Below are 22,906 nucleotides of genomic sequence, written 5' to 3'. Positions count from 1 at the left end.
TACAGTCTTAAGAAACAAGCTTTTTTTTTTTTTTTTTAACTTAAATCCTCTCCGTCTAAGTAGGTTGTAGCACGAGTGTTTTCCCATCAAAAGCAGCTTTTGCATTATGGATTCAATACAGTATAATCTGTATGTCTATTTTTTCCAGCTATGAATAGGGATGAAGTAACGCATAATGTAGATAGAAATATCCATCACTGTTTCCAGACATGACTAGTTAAAACCATGAATACCTTGCCAAATAAATTCAGTTTATGATCAAAGTATGATTATTTTAAAAGCTAGTGCCTAAGCAGTATTTTCTATTCCAGCCACTGCCAGTGGGAAAGGGGAGTATATGATAGATGAAAAAGAGAAACTTTTGGACAGAGAAATCCCTCAAGATTCACTGAAAGCATTTGGTCTAGTCATGAAACATTCAGTGCAGTTGAAGAAAGTAATGTTTTAATGGAAGCTTCCTTTTGCCCTACTCAAAAACTGTAGACATTCAAGTGAATTCTTGATACAAACAACCTTAATTCATTGCATAAGGCTCTGGGTCAGAAAAAGTACATTTAAAAAAATCAGAGTGAATGTTATTTTAAACACATGCTTTTCACAATGATTTAATTTAAGAATACTAAAAGTCATATAAAAGACTAAGTGTGCAAGATGGATTTTTTGTTCTAATAGGGATTTTTTTCCCCCTACCACCAAACTGGATTTTGATACTTCAGCCTACAATATCCATTCAAGCCATGTGATGGGGAAGAACCAACAAAATAAGACTTCTTTGGGATCTTATGTATTTTTCTACACTAACAGATTTGGGTATAAGCTTTCATGGGTAAAAAACCCCCAATTCTTCAGATGCATGGTGCATCTGAAGAAGTAGGGTTTTTTTACCCATGAAAGCTTATGCCCAAATAAATCTGTTAGTCTTTACGGTGCCACCAGACTCCTCGTTGTTTTTGTGGATACAGACTAACACAGCTACTCCTCGGATACTATGCATTTTTCTGTCTCTGGAACCTTGACTTCTATTTTCCAAGCAATTTCATAAATACAAGTGAATTAAACTCAGAGGGCCATATCAGAGGCAGAAAAGTTAAGTGGTAAACAAGCTCAAAAACATCTCACACAAGGTCAGGGTGTGTCCCTAGATTGTTATATGGAGTTTTTGCTATACCAATGTAATTAAAAAACCTTTTCTGTACAACCAGCTCTACAAATGCATCCTTGGTGTGGTTTTTCGCTATTTGAGATGGCTCTTCAGATCTCCTCCTCCGCCAGGTCTACACTACAGACCTATATCGGTATAACTACATTGCTCAGGAGTGTGAAAAATCCACACCCCCAAGTGATGTAGTTATACCAACCTAACTTCTCATATAAACAGCACCATGTCAACAGGAAAGCTCTTCCCATCAACACAGCTACTCACTCTCAGGGAAGTGGATTAACTATGCCTTACTTTTATTGATGTAGTAATGTCTTCATTAAAGTGCTAGAGGGCACTGCTGCAGCACTGTATGTGAAGACAAACCCTAGTTATCTAGCCTGCTACTGTCCTCGGGGTGTCAAAGTGTACAAAAAAAACCACACCTTCCTTCTCTCCTATAGTCCCACGCCTTTGATTAGCACAACTTCCACAAAGTCAGGCAAAAGAAAGGAAAGCCGTAAGTGTCAACAAGAAGTTGCTAATAAATGCCATCCAACAGCAGTGTTCAGAAAGACAAAAAGGAAACAATGTACCAGGTATTGGTATACACCAATGTATTCATAAGACAAATGACACCTGCACGAAGAACTATAATACATCAGACACTCTGGTCATTGTAAAGAAGAGCATGTTTAGAATGATCGATAAGCAATAAATCACTTGGTCTCGGACAGTTCCTCATATATCATTTGCAGTGAAATAAATGGATGGTTTCACTACACAACCACCAGATCATTAACATTCTTCTGAAAGCCATGAAGTTGCCAGTGCATCAGAAAGAAATATGTAATACAGCTTTAAGTTTTAATTAATAAAAATACTCTTAAAACTTTAAAAATTATCTTTCTACCTCTGCAGAAGAAACTGCACTGGGTTGTGAGCAACATGCCACTATGTTAGGATGCGAACAGCAGCTTTTGTGGAGAGACCAGGACTGAATAGGCTATGGAGCCTCAATTCACCTCTCACCCCATACACTAATGAGCCAATGTGGCTGGACCTTACGCTGCCCATGATGTACCTAACCTGAATAACTAGAGGATTCCAGCCTGCAGATGCTCTCAGTTTCACTAGAACTAAAATACAGTACATTGACTTCGCTTGTTCTGAAAACAACAAACTTTTCTTCTCCATTCACAGTATTATTTGCAGACATCTCAGTAAGAGTTAAGTTCAGAGCTCGGTGTGTGTATATGTATATATAATCATAGAATCAAAATTAATATGTCTAGACAAAGGGGAGGGGAATCCACAATGGCACTTCATCAACAATTCTGCAGGAGGAAGCTACTACTAATCTCTAAAATACTTTTCCTTCTCTTCCCTGCTAGTAAAATTACAACCGTTCTTTTATGTTTGTTTTGACTTAAAGATCCCAGAAATTAGCGAGATACTAAATACAACAGATCCAAGACTACACTGCCACAAAGGGATACTGACACAGCAAGAGGGGGGAAAATGCTTTGTTTTTAAAACATGTTGAGATGTTCTCAGTATAAGAGCTCAGAAGAAAAGTGTTACATTCCTATTCAAGTAAGAGAAAGGGCTCACTTTGGGTTACATTATATTGCAGAAGGGAACTGACCTGGACAATATCAATTAAAAGCTCCGGACCAGAACTAGCTTACAGACGTGCACAATTACAACAACTTCTATCATGTACACATAAATGGAGATGACTGCTTCTAAAACTAACAGAAGATAGTTAATATTGCCCTGTGGAAATAGTCTTGTCTAAATATGCACCCTTTAAAGTAATTTAATTGAGAAAACTGAGATGGCACCATTAATTGCTTTCAGGATACATCTGTTAATTACAGTTCTGATACCAACTGCATTCCCAATGCATTGCAGGGAATTTTTAAGAGACACAACAGATGGGGGTACATTTATTAAATTAGTTAAAGCAAATACATTTTACAAGTAATTTTTCCTTCAATTGTTTGACAGATTTCCCTTCATCACTTTGTGCATTATCTGAACAAATGAAAATCTGTGAGACAGTGAGGGATCGTCCTTCAGTATAGGTTGTAGATCCTTGATGCGCTGGAGAGGCCCTCAAGGAATTCTACCAAGATTTCAACGATTTCCACCCTACCATCAACCTCAGCGTGGACCAGTCCACACAAGAGGTCCACTTCCTCGACACTACAGTGCTAATAGGCAATGGTGACATAACCACCACCCTATACGGGAAACCTACTGACCGCTATACTTACCTACATGCCTCCAGCTTTCATCCAGACCACATCACACGATCCATTGTCTACAGCCAAGCTCTAAGATACAACTGTACTTGCGCTGATCCTTCAGACAGAGACAAACACCTACAGAATCTCTATCAAGCGTTCTTAAAACTGCAATACCCACCTGGTGAAGTGAGGAAACAGATTGACAGAGCCAGAAGGGTACCGAGAAGTCACCTACTACACGACAGGCCCAACAAAGAAAGTAACAGAATGCCACTAGCCGTCACCTACAGCCCCCAACTAAAGCCTCTCCAGCGCATCATCAAGGATCTACAACCTATCCTGAAGGACAATCCCTCACTCTCACAGACCTTGGGAGACAGGCCAGTCCTCGCTTACAGACAACCCCCCAACCTGAAGCAAATACTCACCAGCAACTGCCCACCACACAACAAAAACACCAACCCAGGAACCAAACCCTGCTACAAACCCAAGTGCCAACTCAGTCCACATATCTATTCAAGGGACACTATTACAGGACCTAACCACATCAGCCACACCATCAAGGGCTCATTCACCTGCACATCTACCAATGTGATATATGCCATCATGTGCCAGCAATGCCCCTCTGCCATGTACATTGGCCAACCTGGACAGTCTCTACGCAAAAGAATAAATGTACACAAATCTGACATCAGGAATCATAACATTCAAAAACCAGTAGGAGAACACTTCAATCTCTCTGGTTACTCAATTACAGACTTAAAAGTGGCATTTCTTCAACAAAAAAACTTCAAAACCAGACTCCACCGTGAAGCTGCAGAACTGGAATTAATTTGCAAACTGGATACCATCAAATTAGGCCTGAATAGAGACTGGGAGTGGTTGGGTCATTACAAAACCTAAACTTAACTTCCCCAATACTAATTTCTCCCTACTGTTACTCACACCTTCTTGTCAACTGTCTGTAATGGGCCACTCTCTTACCACTTCACAAGTTATTCTTCCTCCCTTGGTATTCTGCTGTTAATTGATTTATCTCGTTAGACTGACCTCACACTTGGTAAAGCAACCCCCCATCCTTTCATGTATTTATACCTGCTCCTGTATTTCCACTCCATGCATCCGATGAAGTGGGTTCTAGCCCACAAAACCTTATGCCCAAATAAATTTGTTAGTCTCTAAGGTGCCACAAGGACTCCACGTTGTTTGAGCTAGGGATGTAAATATCAGTTAAAAAAGTTAACCAGTTAAACGATTAAAATTATTTCATTTAACAGGTTAACCATTAACTGAGGTCGCTGGGGTCCAGCTGGCGTGGCCAGGGCTAGGGTCTGGCTGGCGCAGCCAGGGTTGGGGCGCAGCCGGCTGCCTGACTTAGGGTTCGGCTACACTTGCGAGTTAGAGCGCATTAAAGCAGCCCCGGGCGCCCTAGCTCACTACCCATCCACGCTGGCAAGGCACGTAGAGCACTCTGATTCCACGGCTAGAGCGCTCCTGGTACTCCACCTCGGTGAGAAGATTAACGCTTGCTGAGCCTTGGCTGAAACGCCTGGGCGTCAGTGTGAACGAGACGTTGCGTTACTGCGCTCTGATCAGCCTCCGGAAACGTCCCATAATCCCCTGAAGTCAAGTGGCCACTCGTCCCATTGTTTTGAACTCGCTGTAGGAATGTGGATATCCCCTTTGAAAGCTCCATTTCTGACAGCCGGCATGCTTATTTGCTCCGAGACAAAGCAACCATTACTGTGGAATGCTGTGTGTGAGAGAGAGAGGCGGGGGTCGGGAGGGGGGTCTGCTGCTGTCTGAACTTACAAGACAGCATGCTGACATGCTCTCAGCCCCCACAAAAACGCACTCTCTCTTCCCCCCACATCCACACAACACACTCCCTGTCACACTCCATCCCCACCCCTGCCATTTGAAAAGCATGTTGCAGCCACTTGCATCCTGGGATAGCTACCACAATGCACTGCTCTCAGTAACTGCAGGGATGGGAAAGAGCTTATTCACCAATACCTAGGCATGAACCAAATCAGATTGTTCCCAAAGAAGGTGGGTTATTTGAAGGGAAGAGCCATGAATTTTGTTTCTGAATGGCTGTCTCCTTGCCCAGCCACAGAGCTAAAACTTGCCAGTACAGGAATTCCTGATAGTTTAAGAGAATTTAGAGGATTTTAATGAGGGCTAACAGGCAATGAGTAAAGCTCTCCTGGGATCCCTTGAACAAAAAAGCATACCCATTTTCAACAACTGGATTTCTGCCAGGTATTCACTAGCAGCTCTGGAAGCTAGAAGTAGCATAAATGGCTAAATACAGCTGGGCTATTAACATAACTCTTAAGAGAAGCACCCCAACAGGCCTTCAAAAGCACAGATATTGTGCAGGTGGCTTCAAAACAAACCAACCCAAAATGCTCATTTGAGACTAAGGCATCAGGAGTTGACCCTAGTGCTAATAAATACATTCGGAGAGATACAATCGAAGATTCTGCTTCAATCCTAACTTTTTGCAGTAGAAGTGACATAGCTACAGGTGCCGGTAGGGAAACATAAGATGATATCCAAATGCTCTTGCAATGGTGTCCAACACTGCCCGGAGTGCCAGGCAGCAGGGAGGTAGCGTGGCCCCAGTGTCAGCCACCCTGAGTCCTCTGACAAAGCAGAATTAGTCCAGTGCTGGGTTCAGTCTAGGTTGAATGTGCTTTATATTACTAGTGAAAGTACTCTCACTTCAAGCAGTTTATGATATTGGGGCATTCAATTACTAAGCAGTTTAACAGATGATTTTTGCCTAAAGCCCAACATTAGGTTACTCTATTCAATTTTTTTAACTAAACAGGAGAGGTATTCAGCTTTAGGTCTTTGATTGGATTACATAACATGTTACTGTTAGTAACCCTCATTTAAGGGCTGCAGGAAATACCCTTGTGTATATTAAACAATGTTTGTTGCTTTCAAGTACTTATCCTACAGAAAAGAAAAACTGGAGAGTCAGCTCAATTATAGAATTAAAATGCAAGACTGTGGCATATTCATGCATGGAGGGAAAGCTGAACTAAGGAAGTGTACACTGCTTAGAAGTGAGATTTTTACAAATTAATGTATGAGGGGGACCCAAGCACTTTTAAATAATGTTTGATTTATTGCTTTCAAAATGCTTCCTTTTTGTGTTATCACCAAACTGGTAATCTATGTAAACAGCAATACTTCAGTAATAACAGAAGGCAGTAACCAAGGGCATATAACCGAGTCAAAACAGCTACTCATCACAGGTCTAAAAATATTTCTTCTCCGTTACAATGTTCTGAGCCTCTGTTTGCCAGAAGCCGGGAATGGGCAACAGCAGGTGACGATTACCTGTTCTGTTCATTCCCTCTGAAGCACCTGGCATTGGCCACTGTCAGAAGACAGGATACTGGGCTAGCTGGACCATTGGTCTGACCCACTAAGGTCGTTCTTATGTCACAGAACTTTCCTCTTTACCTTGTGCCTTCTACACTACACACATCCCTCACTGTGTGCACACTCCCAATGAACTAGATGTGCACTGATCCATAAGAGAACACCCCATTCTATGGCAATAAATTGGGGTCTTCACAGTTTTCAAGAAAGTCCCAGAATGTTTATATGAAAAATTTTTAGATGGATTTTGGTATCAACCTATTAGAATTAAAACAGAAGAAATCAATTTTTCCTCCACAACTCTTTTCAAGAGGAATGTGTATCCTTTACTATGCTAAAGTGTCTAGCTTCACATTGTTGGCCAATACGAACACCCATTCAATGACAGCGTGCACACATGGAGAAGGAAAGATATGCAGCACCCCTTAAAGTAAAAGAGGGAGAGAATTATATTATGTCAGAGGGTGGCTGACCCTTTTAAAAGGAGTTGGGCCTAACCCTACCTGTGACTAATGAGCCACCGCCCAGCTGAGGCTGTGAGGCCAGGATTCAGGTGACAGCTTGAAGATCACCTGGTCCTCATAAAAACCAACAGGTAATAAGTAACTCAGGTTAGCAGGAGAGCTGCAGGGGTAGGAAGGCTCCTGCAGTAGTCCCCAGGTCAGGGGAAGAGGCCAGTTTATATAAAACTCTCAGGCAGATGGCCTGCAGTGCATAATCTGCAAGGAACAGGCTAGGAAGGAAAAGGAAACAGAGAGGCTCGCCCTGACTCCCAGGCAGAAGGCCTACAGAGTGTAATCCTGTAGAGAGTAGATAGGCTCCTGAAGATAACCCTGGGTCAAGTGGAAAAGGACATGTTTGATATATTTTCTGTTATTCTGAAGTCCTTGAAGAAAAGGGACTGGAATCCTGTGGCTGGAGTGCTCTTTGGTGCATAGGCTGGTAAATTAACCTGCTGCTTATATACTATTTTTGTAAAATGTGTTTCTGAAGCGATTCTGAACATTAACAGTGGTGCGCAGGGGCAAAACAGGGCTTGTATGTTACAAAGGGCTACAGGAGAAATGTGCGGTGGGTCCTCTAGTGGAGTCTCCATGCCGGTCCTATTTAGGCTAAAGTGGAGAGACTGCACGATCTGTGCTTCCCTGGCTCCAGTGGCCCTATGAATCAGTGCAAGAGGCACAGAAGAACTGCAGATACTATACCAGCCTTGGCTGCAAGGCCTCCTCTGAAGCACTCTGTCATGACCAGGAGGTAGATTTTGCTTCCTGCATGGCTTTATGATGCTGGAGTAAATTTCAACATTAATTATTTCAATCTGATTCCTTCATATTACCCAAGATTCAAGGTAAGTTAAAACAGAGTACAATAAAACAAAAGCAGCTAACACAGAAAGAACTTGCGCTGAAATATCACTGAAAGAGACAGCTGAAAAACACCACAGTAGGGTGGATTATCCACCTTGCAGTACTGCTAACTCCAGAAATCATTCAAAAATCTTAAGTCTGATCCCCCAAAAAGTGAGATTGGCTTAAGAGTCATCATGAGATTTTAAATAAAATAAATTTAAGGTCCAGTTTTGCATTCTGGTTTTGAGACATTGAGGTTTGCATTTTCCAGCTTTTCTCCATTACTATCTATGAAGGCTAGAAACAGGTTTTGTTTTAAAAAATATGAAGGCTGAGATTTGCAAATAACGTGGCTCCTAGAGGTAAAGCTTTAAGATAAAACATACCAATCATCATGAGATTTGGCAACACTGATTCACACACGACACATTAAGGATTAATATTTTCCAATAGCCATGTGGAATTTTGGTTATATTTTAGCCATTACGCATTTCAAACAAAAAAGAATAAAATTACAAAAAGTTTGTTAGTATCTTAGATGTTCTTACATGAAAAATATACCCAGAGGCTGTAATGAGTTAGCATTTAAATTCTCCTTGACTTTCTATTACAATAGAACCTCAGAGTTACGGACACCTGAGGAATGGAGATTGTCCGTAACTTTGAAATGTCCTTAATTCTGAACAAGATGTTATGGACTTCAGCCGCGGGGGGGGGGGGGGGTTGGGGCTGCTGCCGCAGGGTGGTGTGCAGGGTAATCACAGCTCCAGGTGGGGGGTGGGTGAGAGCTTCTGCCCTTCGGGAGCACTAGAACTCAGGGATTTAGATCTTGGGGGAGTGCTGGGACTCAGGGCTTCAGCCCTGCAGCTCTGCTCCTGGTTTCAGCCGGGGGGGGGGGAGGGGGAAGAGGAAGAGAGAAGGGTGCACGATGGGGCTGAAACCGGCGCTCCCCTCATAGTTAAGCCCCAAGCCGCTATGCCCCCTGCAGGTCTGAAGCCAGGAAAGGAGCCGCAGGGCTGAAGCCCCAAGCCCCAGTACTTCCAAGGATCAGAAGCCCTGACCACCACTCCCTGCCTGGAGCCCTGACCCCCCTCACCCTGCAGCTGCAGTCCCAACCCCTGCCCAAACCCCAGAGCTAAAGCCCTGAGGCAATGAAGGGTGTGTGTGTGTGTGGATGTGGCTGTGGGTCTTTGTCTCCCCCCACTGCTGCAGGATTACTTCCGGTTCCACAGGGTGGCCAGTTGACCGGTATGTCTGTAACTCTGGTGTTTGTACCTTTGAGGTTCTACTGTACCTTCTCCAAATAAGAAACTTGTTAGTTACAGTAAGATTAACAGAAAACCTTTAAGATGGCCGTATTACATTTCAAAGTATATACTTACACATTCGTAGTCTCCATCCTGTGGTACTTTCCAATCAGAGGAATTTTTTGTCTGGCCAGATGCATTCTTCCCAAAGCTATTGAGCTGATTCTCCTTTTCTTTTTGTTCAAAATATTCCAGGAATGATGGTTTGGCTGGCTGCATTGTTTCATCGCTCCCTGGAAATATTTAAAAAATGGTAAAACAATGGTCACTTCTGTAAAAATCAGAAACTAGAGCATTTTATATTTCACCAAACAGAATCTGTCTCAAGCAATTAGTTCACTAATAATATTTGGCAAAGCTGAAAAGTACTATCTATGTGGAAAGCACTAGACAAATAGCTAATCTTCACGCCATTACTGTGAGAGAAGTATTATCCCCATTTGCCTCTGTTTCTCCATCTGTAAGAGGTTAAGAGACCACAGAGCCAGTTGCATCAGAGCCAGGATTAGAAGTCCAGAGGTTCTGATTGTTAGACCTGTGCTGAGTCCATCAGAACAAACTGCTAAGTGACTGCTAAGATATGCACTAGAAGCTGCATACAGACTTCAGCCAGCTGGATGCCAGCTTATTTATTACAAACTAGGTTGTATGCATTATAAAATATGAAAAAAAGGATATAAATTAAAGTTCAACAACGAATGAGATCAGAATCAAAATTTGTTTTACAAGTGAGAACATGCTACATTTTCCATTTGACTGGAACAGTACAGAAGGCCAGCTGCCACCACACTCCAAGAAAGCCCCTGTAAGTTCCTTTGTATAACGGTTACATACCCTGTCCTTTCCTGAAGGCGTGGGGAGGGACTATTAATTTTTTAAGGTATGCATGGGGTCGGGGAGAAATAGATTTTAAAATCAACACTTATTCTACCAGATTCTTTTGCTAGGATATTTCCCTTAGTCAAATACAGGTTCTCCTACTGGGTCACACAAGTTAGATTGGATTAGAAATAAGGATGGTAACATGCCCTGCCTTCTTTCAGCCACATTTACATTTGGATTGTGGTTTAATGTGATCTGTGCAGTGGTGCTGGAACTAGAGGTGCTGGAGGTGTAGCCGCACCCCTTGGCTTGAAGTTTTAACACCAAATACATGGTTTCCATCAGCAGCACCCCAACTCTAAATATTGTTACAGCACCCCTGGAGCCGTATACATTTAAGCATGAATTCACCCAACCGATCCCCTCTAGCACACTGTCACCCCTGCTCATCTTATGTCAAAAGTGGAAGTGTCTGGCCATACATTCAATTAGGACACTGACACCGTTTGAAACGGATGAGATTTGAGATGGGATCTAGGAGAAGCCCAGCCTTCCTCAGTTGAAGGATCATTAGGATGCCATATGGGGTTTATGGGTCAGGGGAAAAAAAGAGACAAAAAGTGAACATACTGTAGCCTCAAAGCACCGGGGGGGGGGGGGCGCAAAGGGGGGGGGGGATTAGACAATATAAGAACTGTTAGAAGTAACAAAATATTGAAAGTTTCAATGTGGATTCTTGACAGTATAAAAGGATAGGACTGTCAAATTTAAGACTTACCTGCTAGTGCAACTGGTGCAGTTTCAGATGTTGTTTAATATGTATTCAAATTTATGTCCAGCTGACAAACAAGATTTAAAGCAGATAATACTTTGTACAGAGTCTCAGCATAAGAATAAAAATATGCTTGTACAGAAGATATACTATTGCAGCAAGCTACACCTTAGGATCATGAAAACTGAAACTGTATTTACAAAGATTATTCACAGCTAAATGCAGTATTGCTTTCATTTATGATAAATTGCTGCATATGGTTTTTGTGCACATTACATATGAGTTAGTTCTGGAAGAGCAAGTCAACTAACCTATTCTGAAGACCCTGTTTTCAAAAGGGAATGTTATTTCATTGTAATAAAAAACACAGTTTGCTACACAATGCAAGAAATCTATCATGTCTAAATATATTAAGCATTACAGAAGTCAAGTCTCACATGTCCATAAAAGCCAGCAACTCATAAATTCAGCTTCCCACAACAGTTACCCCAGGTCAAGTGCTAGTATAAATGGCACCAAAATTAGCCAAACATAAGCCAGGTCTAGACTGGGTAGTTAAGATTACACCATCAAGTGCCACACAAGTGAATTAAGTATAATTGCCAAAACTAATAAAAAATGGGGCTTAAAATACATAAAATAGTCTCTTAAGTGATTTGCCAGATGTCCATAAGACAAATCTTTGGCAAAGAGTTTCACATTTTGGAGATATGTAGACATAAGCTTGTCAAAGATCTAAATTTTCCAAGAGACTGTATGCTATTAACTGGTGCTTTATTTTTGGTATCTGGAAATCCATACATGGTTTAGTCACAGAAGTAATTCTTTAAAGTAAAACTGACATATTATATTGTAGAACTTCATTTCCAGATTTTATTTGATTATTAATAGATATAATGGTTTGAATTCTTGTACCAACTTGATATTTTAAGGACATCTTGTATGTTTACAGAGATGTTAAATATAGAGTAAAGTGAACTTCCATAAAGCAATAAAATATTTTAGCATGATCCTTGGCTTCAGATACTGAAAGAGACAAAGGGGTGGCTGTACAAATAATGTGAAAATATCATTACAACTCTTTAAGCAACACTGCAAATATCTTGTAGTCTTTCCTGAGCCAGCAAACAGCTGAAGGATGAAAATAAATGCTTACACATCTGCATCATAACAGATGTTAAGACAAATTATTTTATTCTACCACTGGCAATAGTTTCCTTTTTTAAAAAGCCTCATTGTACAGAATCAGATCAACAAAGACACCTTCAGACAGACTGCAGCAAGGTCAGAGTCTGGAAACGTGTTTGCAAAGTAGAGAAATATTGTGCTATTGGGGATAATTACTGAAGTAGTATAGAACTCTAATTACCACTGTGGTGACAAAACATTTATTTAGAGAGTGAAGATACTCTATGCATACTCATTCTATGAGACTGCAAGATACTGTTAGAAGCAAGATGCACATTATAAATGTTAAAGTCAATGAATACAGAGCAACGTTTTATGTGGTGGAATTTTGTAGAATAGGCATGAACTCACGTTGGACAGTACAATCGAAATGAGGTTTAAGGGGCCTAATGTGAGTAGCTCCGATTGAGGACAAGCTGAAGGAGGCTGGGCTACACTGGTACGGGCATATCCAGCGGAGACCCAAGAGTTATATCAGTGGGATGGCTCTTGACGAAAGATGGCTAACGGGGAGACCAAAGACTCTGTACGCAGACCGGATATCTGTGGACTCCAGAGAGACCAATCTGCATGACAGCCGAGAAGAAGGCTACAAGAGTCGCCAACCCCGAATAAGCGAAGTGTCAAGAACGAGGAGGCAGCAGCATGAACTCATCTGTGTAAACACACACACACACACACACTCACTCTATAATGGTCTGGAGTTCTTTTTTAAAAATCTATATTAGAATGAACAGTCAAATTAGTGGTTTGAAAAAGTCATTTTTAAATACTCCTTCACAGAGTACTACTTGATTTTCATGAGCTTATATTCTTACTGAAAGATAATTTTGCCTAGATGTAGTTGCTGTACTGCAGGAATTAATTCAGAAAGTAACCTTTAATAAAATTAAAAAAAAAAAAATCTCCCCCTCTTCCCAGAACAGTAAAATTTTATTCTGCACCAATTAACTGTTGCTCACAGTAACATCCATGGATAGGTGCAGTCAATCACATCACTAGTTACTTCAGTCATGGAAGGGTCCTTTGGTAACTTCAGTGAAACCAAAATTACACATTTCTGATATTTAGTCAACTAAATTTCTGTTTCCACACAGAAGAGCAACATAGGGATACAAATAAAAGGCAAATGACTACAAGCAGCTTCTGGGTTAGATTTTGATAACTGTACAATAGTTAAAAGAAAGCATGTACTGTACTTCTCATCCACCACTAACCATGAAGTCAGCTTTGTCCTTTGAGAGATACAATAACCTTCAGTCTTTAATAGCCACCAATTAAGTACATTTGTACGGGACATATTTTTAACCTTAAATATTGATTTACTAGAATAATTTATTGAACTGATTAAGATGCAGGTTTACTAATTGACGAGGAAATGATGAATGGAAAAAGACTGTAAAATGACAAATCTAGCACAGCTCTGGGGATTTTTATAAATTTTAATTGCTACTATAATTTCAGAGTCAGGTTGCTTATTTAGAAAGATTGACAGAAATGCTCCTTGAGAAGGAAAGACAATACACCAAGTCAATGTCATTCTGGCATGGTAGATTTATTTTTGTAATCCTGACTTATATCGATGCCAGCTTTGCAGAAAGGTCATCTGCTATTAATTCAATACAAAGTTCACCTGTTTAATTCTGTTTAAGGTTTTCACAGAAACCAAAGAAGAAACTAAAAACTAAGTCTGGTTCTGTAAAGAAGGGTATCAGATATTGGCCACTACTGGAGGAAGACACCAGACTAGATGGGACATTTCCTAGTATTACAGGGTGATATCAAAATATTAATGTTTAAGTGAAAGTGCAGAGAGAGAGAGAGAGAGAGAGAGAGAATTGCTACTGGTTATACTGTGTGCATTATGCATGTCAGACTGGAATAACTTCTTTATGTAAGCATATACTTAGGACCTTAAAAAAAGCCATCTTATGGAGATGAATCAATATAGCTCCTCTGGAGCTGTTAATGTTTCATCATTTAAATATGTAGTCATCATTTTAGGAGCCATATTAATTACAAAATGGAACACAACAGCTCTGTTGGAGCCTTTCCAGTCTATTACATGTTTAGGATATTTATTTAGCACCATCAGTGCTCATAGCACGTTACTGTAAAGTTTGCCAAACGAAGAATAAAGATCAGAATCCCTACCCAAAAATGAACTATGAAAAAAGAGAACACTCAACTGTGCTGTTGGTATAATTTCTTTGAAAATTGAGAAATATTAACGTTTAAAATCTATTTTGGGACAGATGTTAAAAAAGAACAGCAGTGAAATGTCACTGCCATGGCTGCTCAGGTGAAGGGAAGATCACAAATCATGTATGGCAAGTCCCCCCACCCCACACACCTAAAGGTGAGAATTTTAAATCAGTGCTATACGAAGTACTCCATATTAACATTAAATTTCAAAATTACTGTTAAACATAGCCTTGTGTCTGGTAACTAGCCACTGCTTTGAATCTTCATTAGTGTTGCCCAATAAACTCTAATGGCATTTGGACGGGATTTTCCAAAACCAAAAGACTTCAATAGGAGTAGAAATAGGCCAAGGAAGAATGCTTTTGAAAATTCCACCCTATTATTCAAGTAAGCTTGCTGAGTAGTAAAACTATGAACGTAACAAGAATGTTTCTCCCCTACTAAAATAAATACGAAATAGAAACCAATGCAATAGGAAAAAAATCCTTATTTTACTATTTTTCCCTCTTTATAGAGATTCCCGCTCCATCACCGAAAGCACGTTCCGGAGCTGTTACTGGCTATGATAGAAGTACATCTATTCCTTCAAGAGCTGTAGCTCATGAAAGCTTATGCTCAAATAAATTGGTTAGTCTCTAAGGTGGCCACAAGTACTCCTTTTCTTTTTGCGAATACAGACTAACACGGCTGCTACTCTGAAATCTGTACTCTATAACCTCTTGTGTGTTCTTTAAATCCATGTTCTGTTTTAAACAGACCTATGCCTGAAGCATGTAGATTTTCTTCATTCCAAATCAGAGCTGGGGAAACTGCACTGCAAGTACATTAAGATTTTAAAAGTAAATGTTTAACCTGCAGCCCTGCCAGTTTGCTAATGGACATCTTCATGTACAGAACTATAATTCTATCTAAAACCATAAAATGTTCGCTCATGGGGTTCGTAATATTATATTAGAGAAGTTAGATATTGAGCATGTGTATATTTTCCTGATAGGAAGACTAAAGATTATCAAAACAAAAATTTGATTCTTTCCTCTAAACTTAATAGAAAGGTTTTTAATTAAAAATGTTGAGGATAAAAACGAGCTATTTCGTTTTAAACATTACCATGAAGTGCTGAAAGCCCAAATACACAAACATTGCACTAGTGTATAAACTGTCAGGACATGAATTGTTTTTAAGTCAGACTGTATTTTTTGGTGACAAATGATGTCACCAGTGGCTAATTAGACTACAAACTTCTATATGAGGAACCTATCAACACAGGATTATCTTGGAGTTTTCCCACCAACTACACACAGGTAAGTGCTTTGAAATTCTTGGATAGAAGATTGTAAATACAAAGTATTTTTCTTGTACTCTGTCTTTCATCATGGCTTAGACTTGTTGTATCGAACTATTTGATATGCCTATCCACTGAGAATGAGAAAAAGTTTGACAAAATCTGAGTAGTTGGGCATACTTTCTGGAATTACATACTAGAGTACTAGGAAAGAACTTGACTGACTTTGTTAGACAGACTTTAGTTTGCTCATGATCCTAGTAAGCTGCAGCATCTAGACAAGTTACTAGAGGACTACAATTAAGTTCCAGAGAGTGCGTGATTTGTGATAATGGGCTATAGGGTGGCAGGAGCATGAACACCAAGGACTTTGGAAATAACTTACTATTTGTTTTGTGGTAGCATGAAGAGACCCAAAATAAGGATCATGGTGCTCCACATCCAGGAATACAGAGTCCCTGTATAGAAAAGCTCCTGATCAAACTTTGTGAGGATGTATCATGTTAGTTTTAACTTTAAAAATCAGAAAAGCCATTGCTGTCTTTTATAGTTTAACTCAAAGGTCTAAGCTAAGCATTTAACAATAATAGTGCCCAATGATTACATACAATAAATGCCTAATATGCAAATTTCAAATGGAAATTGTAGTTCTGTTTGCATCAAGCTTTTCCTCAAGAGAACTATAATGGAAGTTTAAAAGCCACTTGGGATAATTTGTACAGAAACTAAGAAAGATTAACAGAACTGCATCATTTCATTCAGCATAGCAGAAAGAGGCAAATGTATTCAACTACAGCAAAAAGTATTCCACCATTAATTAATTTCCTACACTTTAGTAACATGACCTGCAATTCACCCACATGAAGTGCAAGGCATGCAGCATTTCACAACTCCTTAAATTTACACTGATAAGTCTTCCCATGACTATGAGAAAAATTTTCTCAGTCCCAAATGAAATCTAAACCATGCCTGGTGGGTCCTGCCACCACTGCAAAGCAACAGAGAACCATTACAAATAATTCAAAGCATCCAAACTAATTTATTTTGTAAACTATAAAGTATCTTATATTCATTCAAGAAAGAATATTTGTTCATAATGACACAGAAAAGTCTATGGTACAGATGATAGAGGAATCTTTCTATAAAATGATAAAAGGCTCTGTGCATGTTCTGTGATGCAAGAAAGCTAGTTAAACTGAGGACCACCCTTTTTGACATCTTCCTTTAGGATGTTTTATTAAGAACTATGACAATATTATACTAGCCCACAAGCAAATGAAGGGACAGAGGCTGCTTTCCTCCCCATACATCACCACAGGATTTTCTGACAGGGAATTCTTCTCTCTCAGCTTGTTTTCTTTAGTCATTGGACTAAATACATGAAGGCATTGGAAAAAAAAGCAGAAAAAGGGGAAACAGTGACAAGTTCTGATTGGATAACTCATTCCTAGCCCATATCATAATCTTACCCAGCAGCAACTTTACTTCGATTTGTTGCAATCTTTTATATCCAGGGTCTCGCACACAACAATCTAAGGATTTTGATTGGTATACAGCTGAATGAGAATACAGACGTGTCAGCAACTCCTTTTTTAATGTTTGTGGCCATAAAACTTACCAATGCTTAAGACAGAAGCTAATATTCATACATCACATTTGTTGCTGTTCTTCTGGGAGAAAAATCCTCAATAGCATAAGTAATGGCTAGTAAGAGGAATTCGGATTTAGAAGTGGCACTCTCTTTGATCAAAGTACTTTAAGATTTTATCTGAGAAACTATTTGTTCCCAGGAGGAGAACACTTCCTCCACAGTTCATTCTGGTCCTCACAGGAAATAAACTCCTAATTATTCTTAGAGGAGACAGGTAGGTCAGAGCTAGCCTGCAGATGAGATTTACTATTTTGGGATAAAGTTGTGTCTAATCATAAATAATTCACCTCTTTCCTCTACATCTTTCAAGATACTGTTGTGGTATACGGCCCACTGTATACTACTCAGTACTCCATTACTCATGATCCCCATCTTGATCAAGTCATTGCCCGTGTCCGGAAAACTTCTAGTTTCTATCACTGGCATTCATAGATATACAGTACTGTAAAAGCAATAAAGGCACTCAGCTGTATACTTCCAAGATTGCTACATTAAACACTTATATGTCTGCTTCCAATTTCAGAATGCTGGATGGAATTTATGTTCATGTATTATGGGCTTTATTAATGGTGAGGCCATGTACAATATTCAGCATGCAAAGAACTGAAAGTGGACAAGTGTGTAGCTCGGACTCCAATTGTAACCCATTTTAAAACACAATCTGTTGGGTAATGCCTTCAGATTCTCAATATGTTTTAGAAGACATTACTCTACTGTTAAAAAACACACCACTTTTTGTCAACACCATAATGGCTGTATATGTACTCCTACTGCTAGTCTACATGACTGTACTCACAGCTACATGACACGATATTCCTGTTGCACAGATGGGAAGTAAAACAAACAAACAAACGAGCAGTCATCTTCACCAGAGGTACTTCTGGTGTGTGAAGGTGAAAAGCAATACAGACTATAACTACCACAGGGAAATATGCCCAGTACTGAAAGAAAGTTCTCATTTGTGGACATTTATATTCACCATGCATCAACAGTATAGCAGGGGGGAAGGAAGTGTTTAGTCAATTTAGGTATTTATACAATGCTCATCGCAATATCTGAGGACATATTGCTAATAATGCTTTATGTCCCAATTACTTTTAAATGGTCCAATTCATTTTAGATATAAAGCTATACCACTGAAAACTCAACCTAATACATGAACCGGAAGTAGTGTTATGGAAAATCATCTTCTGAAGAATAGCAGAAAAATGCCAATGACATACTTCTGCAATAATCACATCATCCATTTCAATACCAGGCAACTAAACAACTTCAGACACTGACTGTCATTAAACCACCTAGAGCTGCCTCATAAGTATAGATAAATAACGCTTTATTCATTTGCAACAATAACCGAGTGTAACACCTAGTGGATGCCTTCTAAGCCAACCACATTTAATTATGCTGTGCATTTTAAATTACAGTTTTTACATAGAAAATTAAATTGCTTTACATGAAAAATTAGAGTTCTAACTAGTGAAAGGCCTATTGAATGTTGGCACTTAAATATTTCACTTTAGCTAAGTTAAAATATCAATATCTTGTACATTTAACACAAGACTACCAAGACTGTAACAAGTTCAGATGGCTCTTCTCACCTAAAAAAAATTGCAGAGTGCACGCACACCACTTTCACTCATTAATGAAATGCTGCCATCTCTAGAATAGAAGGCGGCTTCTTAACAGAGCACAATCATTTGCCAGCTTAGGACATAGGAAGAGATTTCAAGTAATTGGAAATTCCAGGTGAATTCATGTAATCATTGGATTTGGAATCTAGCTAAGACACTGAGGCTAATGCACCTACGCAGTGAGGAGTGCTAGAGGATCTTTATCTATCACAAACGGAGACATATTTTACATCATATCCAAATGACAAAGGGCATAGCGCTATTAGAGCTGCTAATGCCACACTGCTGCATTTGTATGCTACAATAAAGAGCCTCACTTGAGATCACTTATGATTACAGCCCAAGAAGGCAGTATAGTTATCTTACCTTCCACATCAGGTATGCTTCTACTCTTTAGACCTAAAAAGCTCCAAGGTACCAGTTTTCCTCATCTCAAGTCCTACCCATTTTATGGGCAAGTAATACAAGCAAGATGTGGATGAGACAAGATTTTCAATAGTGTCTACCAGCACTACGAATACTAGCAAATGGCAGGAAATATGTCTACTGACAAACATACACACACAAATAGCCTGGGAGATAAGAGAAGAAATTTTAATAAATTAAATACACTTATCAATTGCATGAATATTAGTGAAATTTATCATTAAAGAGGAAATGACAACTTTTTCCCCCCACTAGCAATTTGAGCTCATGGCTGGCTGAAGTGTAGTTTAGTAGATGTTTTAATAAGAAAGGACAATAAAAAGATTTGTTGTGGCTATACTGAAATAATTATTCTGGTCTCTGAGCAGAACAAGAGTTCCTTATATTACAAATGAGTGCCCTTCCTTAGTGCTTCAGAAGGCTAGCTTTTAAATGTTAAAATTAAAGGTTGCTCCAAAGCAGTTAAACTCATATCAAGTAAGCTCTTAACAATGGATTTACAACAACAACAAAAAAGATGTGTAGCAGTGCAGTTTAAATAGTTGCAGTTCTCAGAAAAATCAAAGACTCAAGGGTTAGTGCACAAAAGACTAGGATATCTAGTGATATGCTTGTTTTGGGGGGGAAGGGGGTCGTTTTTTTTGCAAATGTTTGAATATTTTGTTTTGAGTATCTCTTTGGAAAAACAACCAAGCAATTGTAAAATATTTAACCAGCCAAAATTAGTACATGATGGATTTTGGTACTTCTGTATTCAACCCTATACACAACAAGTACATTTAAAATCTAGTATATTTAAATGATCAAATCCTTTAAAAAAAATTTCATCTAAAAACAGAAGGTATGGCTCTCAAAGTTTCATCACGCATAGTATGAGTTGCTAGAGGAAACTGTTTCCCAGAACTTCCATAGAAAGCCTAGTATTAAATATGACATTTCAATGTCTCTCAGACCCTTTTTCATTTAAAAGGCAGGTTTTTTTGTTTTGTTTCTTTTAAATGGTACAAGAACCAGTTTTAGGCACGCAGGAGTTTCAGGCTCCTGGGAAGATTCTACTCTACCACTGCTGCTATGTAAAAGAATTTAGATCTTCATACTGTATTCACCTGAACACTCTTTACCATGATTTGCTAGACCAGTTATCATTTGAAAGACAGATCACTTTTAATACATGAATTAATGAAAATTCTCCAATTCCAATGCATTAAAATTACCATTATTTCACCCACTTAAGATTTTGAAAAATCCTTCCTCAAAAGAGTTCTGCTGCTGGTTTGATGACTTTTTATAGCTCAATCAATTTAACTGAACTTCAGGAGAACATTAACATGGAAATAAGTTGAAAAAATGGAGCATTTGAGGCAATTCACAGGAAAGGCATTTGCAAACTCCTAAGAGATTATTGCCAAGCCATCTCCCCAAGAAACAGTTATACAAAGGAATATTAATATGGACAGTGCACTGGGCTGCACTTAGGAATTCAATATTATTCTATTGGAGGAGGTGGAGAAGAAAGGAAAAGGAGTTTAAGCTAAATTTTAACCTGATATGGTAATTTTCCAAATGATGAAATCAACAAACCAACTGCATTGAAGATTATTATATATATATATTATATATAAAAAAAATTATTTTTTAAATGTAGGTACTCCTTTGACAGCAAGAGCAAAAATGCTGAATGAAACCAAGCTGCTCTGGATCCTCTTGAAATTATGGCATTAAATGTACATGTACATGAAAGTAGTGTGCACAAAAGTGACGTTGCCACTTGCACCAGGAACCTCACATTCATTCCTCAGACTGAGGAAGTCCTCTGACACTTCCAAATGTTTAGAAGCTCATCTTCCAATTCAAGCAGCAGCTGCCAGCAGCCTGTTCTGGAGCTCCCTCTTCTGGTTAGATGCTAAGACATATCCAACAACTGCAGTAGCCATTGTAGGATGTCCCTAACCACAAAATAAATGCTGGTTTTAAAGTTGGGTGTTTCATCTGTGAAAGTAAAATAACCACATACATCCTCTACAGAGAGAGTAATTGGAGGACAGAACTATTTATTTTCAGTTTGTAAGGACCACAAACTTTTGAGGTGAAGGTGAATGTAAGTGATGGTAAGTGAACTGAAATAGGCCAAAAATGAAGGGGTTTAGCATTGTTCAACTTTGTAATTGATACATTAATTCACATCAAAGAGCAATTCCCTCTTCCATCCAAGTTTAAACAGAATTTTGGTAGCATTCTTCCCTTAGTGTGAAGTTAGTGAATAGTTAACAAGTGATAGCAGAGGTGTGGGGAAATACTCAAAAGTGAAAGACTGATCATAGGCTTTTTTCTTAGAACAGAAAAAAAAAACCTTTAGATTTCTGCTCCCTTGAAAACTTGAAAAGCCATATTACTCAGATTCTTTAAAAGGAAAAACTCAATGTTTTCTGTTTCTGAACAACTGGTATTCTCACCTTAAACAGCCCTTTCCACATCTTCTTGGGCAATCATTTAAATTACAGTAAACTACTGTACATAGATGCCTGATTTTCCATCTCTCTCCTTGTCACAGACTATTATCCCGTTTCAGTCATGCTAACACTGAAATGCAAGTCAGCTTTGATAACTCCGTTTCCTTTCTTCCCATTGTTATAAAAGCAGACTTCCCCTGTTACTTATGGCTAATCAATATTTGCCAAAGTTTGAAATTTCAGCAGAAAAGCCAGAGTTTGCAGAGCTCTATATCGATTTGTAAGCATATTACTATGTGCTCCCTCTTCTGTTAGAAAAAACTGTCTTCACCGAGAGAAGATGGTGAGTCTAAAAAGCCAACAAGTGGAAAAGAGTTTTCATTTGACAGAACTAAGGAATTCCTGGGAAAAGTACTTCTTCTTAAGTGATCTGTATAATGTTTATAACCAATTATTCTTAGCTGGTCTAATCCAGTGGTCTCCAACCTTTTTACTCCCAAAATCACTTTTTGAATTTAAGGGCAATCCAGTATCTACCCCGCCCCTTCCCCAAAGCCCCACCCTGCTCACTCCATCCCCCCTTCTCTCCCACACCCTCACTCACTTTCACCAGGCGGGGGCAGGGGTTTGGGAGTAGGCGCGGGCTCTGGGCTGGGACCGAGGGGTTCACAGTGTGGGAGCAGGCTCCGGGCTGAGCCTGGGGCAGGGGGTTGGGGTGCAGGAGGGGGTTTGGGGTGCTGGCTCTGGGATGGGGCTTGGGTGCAGGAAGAGGTTCAAGGCTAGGGTGCAGTCTCCTGCCAGTACTTACCTCAGGCAGCGTCGCAGCGAGGCTAAGGCAGGCTCCCTGCCTGCCCCGGCCCCATGCCGCTCCCGGAAGGGGCCAATGCACCCCCTACTAAAGTCACAAATCTTTGTATTGATTGTTTCCATGGGAGTTCAGTAACTGAGAACTTAAACTCAGATCTCCAGTGCTGCTTCTTTATATTTTAAAAAAGAAGTACTGTTGCACTTTCTCCCATGTCACCTCA

The 22,906-nt window shown here is 39.5% G+C and overlaps 1 protein-coding gene across 1 annotated transcript in view; it reads right to left on the bottom strand.

The window, feature by feature from the left end:
• STK4 (serine/threonine kinase 4) overlaps positions 1–22,906 on the bottom strand; it is a 72,473-nt gene that overhangs the window by 29,813 nt on the left and 19,754 nt on the right. The window contains exon 10 of the mRNA XM_074970180.1: positions 9,527–9,684. Within this exon, the coding sequence (XP_074826281.1) occupies positions 9,527–9,684 (158 nt within the window). The remainder of the gene's footprint in view (positions 1–9,526; positions 9,685–22,906) is intronic.

The sequence above is a fragment of the Natator depressus genome, chromosome 13 (assembly GCF_965152275.1).
Source record: "Natator depressus isolate rNatDep1 chromosome 13, rNatDep2.hap1, whole genome shotgun sequence".
Classification (NCBI taxonomy): Eukaryota; Metazoa; Chordata; order Testudines; family Cheloniidae; genus Natator; species Natator depressus.
The sequence above is the reverse complement of the archived record's forward strand: the minus strand, read 5'-3'. Positions and strand labels throughout refer to the sequence as shown.